Genomic DNA, 7,985 nt, shown 5'->3' on the forward strand with positions numbered 1-7,985 from the left:
AAACTTTGTTTGATTGAACTTAGAAACGTACCAATGCAAACAAAAACAGCACGAAAAGGAAGTGAAAACAAAACAAGTGTGCAACAAGGAAAGCAAAGTGCATTTGGGTGGAGGAAAGAAGGATCAAAAAGTGCATTCATTGATGATGCCATGCCATTATATGTTTCAAACTCAAGCTCAAACCCCCTCATTTCCCCTTCCTTCCTCTCACTTTTTCCCAAGCACATATATCAATGTTAGCGCGGCATGAAGATTTCCCTAAACAAAAAAGTTTGATTAGAAGCAAAAGATCTCATGCAAAGGACCATTAACTCTGAAATTGCAGATAAACTCACGTACAAAGGATATGTTCAATATATCATACAAGGAAAATCATGGTTAATCCAATTCCTTGCTTCTTATCTCGGTTAATTACACAAAGAAGATCTTACTCGTGAGAAGCTCATAATCCATCCCCATGCTCATAAACCTGTTAAAGCTCTTCCATGTTCACGCCTCTTGCATTGTATTGCATTGCATGTCTCCACTTTGCCTCAATGCACCATTATCTAAACCCATTTTCACATTAAAATAGAGCTTTGATATGCAACAAAATCAAAGATATTAGAACTAAAAAATCTTCATCTCATTAGAGCTAAAATTAAGTAGCCATTAACATTATGTAACAATATTAATATTAGTAACCTACCCTTCAACATCATAATAACTACAAAAGTACCAAATGTTAACCCGCCCCCACCCCCAAAGTAACCCTAAAAAATCTAACTAAAATCCCCCCAAGTTTTTCTTTTCTCATTTTTGTTTTCCACTCACTCTAAACCGTGAAGAAGGTGTTTCTAGGGTTTCTTACCAAGAGTGTTCTTGTTATTATGCATCCAAACTTTGAAGACATGCCTTTTGACCCCAGTTTCGTTGCAGAACTGTTGAACAATCGCTTCATCTTGTTTCTGAATCCGCCACCCTAACCTCTCAGCCAAAGCCAACATCTTCTCCTTTTGTTCCTGCGTGAACTTTGTTCGAAACCTCTTCCTCGAACTCCCTTGATTCGAAACATCATCTTGATCTTCCCTGCTGTGTCCTCCGACGCCTCCTGATATCGATGGTAGGGCTAACGGCCTTTGCTGTCCAGCCATGTGGAGGCACCCCGTTGGGGGTCTAAAGTAAGGAGTGAATTGCGGTGGTTGGTGGTGGGGGTGGTGGAAGTAGAGGTCCGTCATGGGGACGGAGTGTGGGGAACCCAGCTCCGTTTCCTTACGGTGGAAGTTCCGGTGGCAGTTACAAGCTGCGCATTTGAGAGCATCGAGGGTACCTTCGGTTCCAGCTGGCATGAACTCACCGCAACCGTCGACGGCGTGACCGCCGATTCCCACCGCGTGGTTCTTCAAGCACTCTCTATACCTTGGTTTCCTCTGCTGCTGTTGCTGCTGCTGACCCGTTGGAGTTATCGAACCCGGTTCGACACCTGACATTTTGACTCGAGATGAGTTTGCAAGCGGGTCATAACTCGGTGCCAAACCCATCTCTTCTTCTTGCTCCTCTTGATCCTCAAACTCCATTTCTCCCACCAAAGACAAAAATTTACCCCCCGCAAAAAAGAGATTTTTATAAAAAGAAAAAGCGCCCTTTTCTTCACTAATAGAGACGAAAAAAAAGATAAGAGGAGCAAGACAGTGTGACCATAATTTTTTTTTCCCCTTGAACCTGTCTTTTTATCTGCAAAAGAAGCAGTTTTCTTCTCTCTTTTCTTTTCTTTTTTTTTTTACCAAGGATCCTTCTTGATCACTCTCCCGTTCCAAAACAAATATCTGTTAACTCCTCATCTCATTTATTTATGTGTTGATTTGTTTTTTGTTTTTTTTTTACTGAACTGTAAAATACATTGGGCTGGTTTATAAGAATTAGAGAGGGTACAGTGAAGATAGCAGGGCTGGGGTTTGTCCACTGTTGGGTACAGTCTGCAAAGCGGACAAAATAAAGGAATCCAACGCTTCACGCGCCAACCACGCTCTTCTCTCAACACTGAAACTTACGTTATTTATTTTGGATTGGAATGGGACCCTTTCAGATGGTGTTGTACTCTCGCGTAATCTCGTTACGGAAAGGTGGGACATGAAAGTGAGGTCAGGTGGCGCGTGAGGCGGCGCGTAAAGAGATAGTACGGGGGTTGCAGAAGATGGGGGACACGGAATTACTTGGGGAAGCAATAAATTGTCGGTATTAAAAGCGAAGCTTGGGCACGACGTCTTACGTGTGTGCCAAAGTTTCCGACATAAGTGGTGACGCGGTGTTGGCGTCAACATGTAATTAATTTTCCCGCTAGGTTCTGTAAGAGAGAGAGAAAATTAAGGACAGAGAGGGCAATAGTAGGAGCTTAAATATGGTTATTAATACTCTCCTCTGATTCGCGTGCAAGGAACGTGCTAGTAACTCATTAGTGCGGCGGTTTGTGTTTCGAGGTCAAGTGTCTTTGCCAAACCCAAACCATGCAGGCATGGCATGCACACAATAGGGTGATTGGGGGAGATGTTCTTTTTCTGACTATTGCTTTTTCTTTCCACAAAATTTCAAATAGAAATAGTGTTAGTAAAAAGCCGATTAGAAAATTTTCGGTCCAGAATTTAATTTGAATATAAAATCATAAGAAATCTACTGCTTTTCTATTGGTTCAAAATAGCCTAATGTGTACATATATATTGAGAATTCGGGATAAAAATCAAGAGGCCACAAGCTGTTTGACATTAATAATTAATGATTCCCCTTCCAATTCCACCCAAAATTAATGTCATATATATATTTAAAAATATAGATATTATCTTTAAAAGATATAGAAATTAAATAAAAAATTGAAAATGTTCCACTTGTTAAACATTGATTTATAGTTAATTTATCCTATTTCAACATTTTCATTTTTATTTAATTTCTATATCTTTAAAGATAATATCTATGTTTTTAAATTTCAATTAAATGATTTATAGTTAATCATCCATTAATTTAACTTAAATAAATTTCTATTTATTTAATATAGCTTTTATATTATCTAGGTTAGTTTTTATTTTAATAATTAAATATTACCCATACTTAGTTTTTAAGTTAATTTTATGTTTAAAAATACATATTTTCTTAATTAAACATAAATTTAAAATTTAAATAAATATAAATTTAAGTTGTTAATTTATCGATTTTATCGAATTAAATTTATGAAAAGATTATTAGAGATTATATTAATATTTTTACTAAAAGTGGTTCGAATCTTAGTAAATGTACTTAGACATTAATAAGCAAAAACCTTTTAAGTATAAAAATACGTAAGTGCTTTTATTTTTATTTTTTTAATTTTTAAAATTTTTTGATAGAATTAATGTTAGGAAAAATAACTCTAGGACTTGTTCAAGTTAAATATTTACATCCAAGTATTTTTTTAGCATTTTCCATAAATATTTACATACGCCCATCAATATTTTAAATAATAAGGTGTGATAATAATAAATACTAAGTTATAATTTTAATTAGGTAATCAAAATTTAAATAAAAACTAATTAAATAAATTTTCTCTTTAATTTAACTTAAATATTTATTTATATATTATCTATAATATTATATATTTTAAAATTTGATTCTAACATAAATATTTAAAAAATAATAATTATCACATTTTAAGACAATGTCCATATATATATGCATTTTATTATAACAATTTTTTTAAAGAATTTACTTGTAATGTTTTGAAGTCCACAATCTCGATCTGCATCGTCCATTGTTGAACCTACACCATTTCAGAGTATGAACTTCTCCTCGTTAATGATCGCTTCCTCACCATTTAGATTGTTTAGATCAAACCTCGAACCCTTCAAGATATGGAACCCGAAATCTTGACTTTTCACTACTCTTTGCTTTGATTTTCTGTTTCTTTCAATTTGAAACTTTGATATTTTATTATTGGTTTAGTTGATGAATCCGCAGGTCTTGAATAGGTTTGTGAGGGTCGATTTTGGAGTGATGATGATGATCGAGTTAATTGGTTGATGGGTTTCAAACTTTCGATGAAGGCGTGGTGATGGAAGGATAATACTTTTGGGGATCTAATGCCCTTAGTGTGGTATTTCGTCTAAGCTACTTGTATTTTTCAAACAATTGGTCTAATAAAATATCTATTAATTATGTTAATACCCTTTATACAGTGTCCTCAATATTTTTGCATGCAAAGAAAAATGAAAGCAAATATTAACTCGTTAGGTATCTAACATTTAACTAATACTAAGTGATATTATGTGGTCGGATAGTAATACGGAAAGACAACTTGTATTAGTAGATGAACCTAAACATGTCTTTAGTATAATTAGAAATGAGCAAACTAATTGAAAGACTAATATGTTGTCTATCAAGTCCAATTGGGGAGATGCTTTGTCTTTGAGCATTGGAGCGGATGACTCTCAAAAGATAGAAACATAGATGTGACTGACTAAATTAACGATACATCAGATATGACCTAAGTAGAATAGATCTTAGATTTGTTTATGGATTTATCCACTTGTGAAATTCATAGTGTGACATACCTAAATCCTGATGGTGAACTATGTATGCATGACTCGTATAGTTTGATGTAAGTAAAAGCTTGAGTTGAAATAGATAAGAAACTGAAAGCTGGTGCATTGGATATACGACTTCTACAATATGTAGCATCATTTACAATAGTGAAATTCATAGCCCAGCTAATGGGTAAATGATATCCTCTCATTGGCATTATATGATAGATGAAAAGTAAATGTGACCATGAGTTGTTTGTCTTTGTGATAGATGAGTTGATTACTGATAGTAATTGACTTTTCAAGAAGGAAGATGTAATGATTACCATGAGATAAAATAGGATCATATCGGGAAAACTTTAACATCTTGATTTTGGGCTTAGTTGGAACAGTGGTTTCGGGACCACAAATTCGATGAGGAAAATTTTATTTTTCTTATATTTTTATGGTCTACGATTTCACAGAATGATTTTGTGAAAATTTTGTTCAAAAATTTTGACGTTTGGGCATTCAATTTAGTCAAAAGGACTAAATTGTAAAAGTGCAAAAGTTGATTTCTACATGTTAGAGGTGTCCAATTGTTATGAAACTTTAAATTGGAGGTCCTTATATGGTAATTAGACCATTGGTTAAGTTGGTAGACAAAAATGGACATGAGATAAGTGAAATAGGAAATTTTTAAGTTAGGGGCAATTTGGTAATCTAGTAATAAAAAGAATTAAAAAGGGAAAAAGATGACCAAAAATATCATCTTCTTCACAGTGAACGAAATCAGCAAGGGGAAGCCATATTTAGGGTTTTTCAAGGTTCCAATCCTCATAGTAAGTGATTCTAAGCCCCATTTTTAATGTTCTTTACGTTTTTGAGATCCCGGTAGCTTAATTTAGCTTATTCTAGCAATAATTTAACCTAGGGTTTATATTTGGAAAAATACCCATAGGTGAAAAGTGTTTATTTTGATGTTTTATGGTAGAATATGAAGCTATAAATTATGTTAAACAACTTTTCCTAAGCGATTTTAAGTGAAAACGAGTAAAACGACATAATCGGTAAAAATACCTAATGTTCATAAGTACATGTTAGAGTTGGAATTTGATGTTGGCATAGAAGGGAAAAATGTTCAGCATGTCATAAAACATAATAATAAGGGATGAAGTTTAATTTCCGAGCTTTGGGGAAAAAGTGTAATTATGCAAAAGTTTAGAGGCAAAATTGTAATTTTTCAAAAGTTTGAGTCAAGGATTTTTTTGATGAATGTGAGTATTAAATAAGCTAAACTTTCTATTATAGATCAAGAAGAACAAAATTCAGAGTTAGACCGAGGAAAGAAAAAGATAGAGGACTAAGTTGCTAGATTTGGTCAAATTTTGTACCGAGGTAAGTTTACAGTAAATAAATGCAATATTTCAATAATTATTATTAATGTTGTTATTTTCCAGCAATTATGTAATTACTTCATGAAATTATTTAATATTGACTCAAGTATGAAATGATAGAGAATTAGTATTAAAAAGTCCTGTTGAAACTTTTGGAAGGTATTTGATACAAATGTCATAACATTTAGGTAAAGAGATCCCATGTAATACCATGTCTGGGACATGGAATTGGCATCCTTGAGATCATGAGAGGTCTCATGTAAGACTATGTCTGGGACATGGCGTTGGCACCTAGATGAGAGGTCTCATGAAAGACCATGTCTGGGACATGGCATTGGCACCGAGATGAGAGGTCCCTCGTAAGACCATGTCTGGGACATGGCATGGGCACCGACATGAGTACATACCATGTAAGACCATGTCTGGGACATGGCTTTGGCATGTTATTATCAGATGAGACTCGAGTATCCTTATTATTCCAATGTAGCTCAACGGGCTAGTAAACGAATCATGTGTATGAAAGTTCAGTTAAAAGTAAAAATGACAAGCTCAGGTAAGTTATAAGAAGTTAATAACTTATTATATTATCAAATGATACTCAACGTTTCAACAATGGAAGAGTAAGTTATGATCACGAGTTAACTAAGTATACAAGCAAGAGAATGAGAATGAGATTAATTAAAGAGTAAACTAGAGACCTTGACATTTGAGTATAATCATTTGTGTTAAATGTTGTTATTTATTTGCTAGTAAACTTACTAAGCTTAATGCTTACTTCTTTTATTTTTCTTTCTCTTGTAGTATTGCAAAGTTGCTTCAGGGATCCTAAAGAAGTCGGAGATTGTCTACACTATCAAGAATAACTACTCGGTATTTTATGATGAAACACATTTGAGTTATGGCATGTATAGGGATTTAGTTATTTTGCATGTTTTTAATTATGATTTTGCTAAAGGATGATGTGTAAGTATTTTTTGATGAACAGTTATTAAAATGGTTAAGTATGAAGGTGTTTGTTGTTATAAAAGTCTAGGTGATAAATTATGCATGGAAATCATGAAAGAGTAAAATTTTGCAAAGAAACAGAATTCAGGCAGCATAATGACGTGACTTTGAAAAATCACCTAGGATGGTATAAAATGAATTATAGGGTTAATGATATATGGAATTAAATCTTGTTGAGTCTATTTTCATAGAAAAATAATGGTGTAGCAAAAGAAATTTTATATTTTAAGATATGTGAATTTTGGTGAGACAGGGTCAGAATTGTGTTTGGAGTCCCCAGTTTTGAGTTTAGAAAATCATTAAAAATTGTAAAAAAAAATATTTATGAGTTTTAATTTATATTTATAGATTCCTTATTGAGTCTATTTTCTGTAGGAACAAGTGAGAACACCAGATGAAAATCCTATAATGAGAAAATTTATTTTTAGTGACAAGAGGTTAGAATAGTCAAGTGATGAAACAGGGGATAATTTAATTAATAAAATGTTGGCTAAACCAAAAATTATAAAAATTTTATGGTAGGAATATTTGTGAGTCTAGTTTTAGGGAAAATTTACAGAATTAAATTTCGAGTCCCGTAGCTCGAGTTATAATCAATTTAGTAACTGCTGCGCGATTGGATAGGTTTACTGTAAATAGTGAAATTAATTTTCAAAGTAAATTTTTATGCTCCGAATTAGTGAGATAAGCTAAGTAATGCCTCATACTCGACTTCGAAAACAGTCTCAGATAAGGGATGTTACAAAAACGAATTTATCTCAAAGAGATTAAGGATGTCACATCCCAAGTTTGGCGGGTTTGAAATTTAGGCGTATTCTAGTAAAATAATCTATTTGGTAAAGTGTAATCCGCCTATATGTTTCTTTTAGCACATAGGTGTAGGAGTAAAGTAATCACTGTGTAAGTAAGTGAATTCTTTACTTTAGATTATTCTGCTATTTAGAGAGAAATATTTGGTTAAGTGAAAAGGTAATTATGGTATGAGTTAACGCCAAAGGGTATAGTACGCTTAGTTTGTTCAAGCTCTATGAAGAACATGTTTTGATAGCTAGATCTGGTTATAAACCAACTAAACTGACTG

At 33.4% G+C, this 7,985-nt stretch overlaps 1 protein-coding gene across 2 annotated transcripts; it reads right to left on the bottom strand.

The window, feature by feature from the left end:
- Positions 1-292: 292 nt before the first annotated feature.
- On the bottom strand, positions 293-1,937 carry LOC107913402 (zinc-finger homeodomain protein 2). 2 transcript variants are annotated; one of them, XM_016841974.2, is made up of 2 exons: positions 851-1,937; positions 293-548 (listed from the first exon to the last, which is right to left on the bottom strand). In XM_016841974.2, the coding sequence occupies exons 1-2, from the start codon at positions 1,554-1,556 to the stop codon at positions 490-492; spliced, it is 765 nt and encodes a 254-aa protein (XP_016697463.2). In that variant the 5' UTR covers positions 1,557-1,937; the 3' UTR covers positions 293-489. The 2 variants fall into 2 exon arrangements, with proteins under 2 accessions (XP_016697463.2, XP_016697465.2); XM_016841976.2 differs by having other exon boundaries at positions 293-576; positions 851-1,888.
- Between the last annotated feature and the right edge of the window lie 6,048 nt (positions 1,938-7,985).

The sequence above is a fragment of the Gossypium hirsutum genome, chromosome D11, assembly GCF_007990345.1.
Source record: "Gossypium hirsutum isolate 1008001.06 chromosome D11, Gossypium_hirsutum_v2.1, whole genome shotgun sequence".
In the NCBI taxonomy this organism is placed as follows: domain Eukaryota; kingdom Viridiplantae; phylum Streptophyta; class Magnoliopsida; order Malvales; family Malvaceae; genus Gossypium; species Gossypium hirsutum.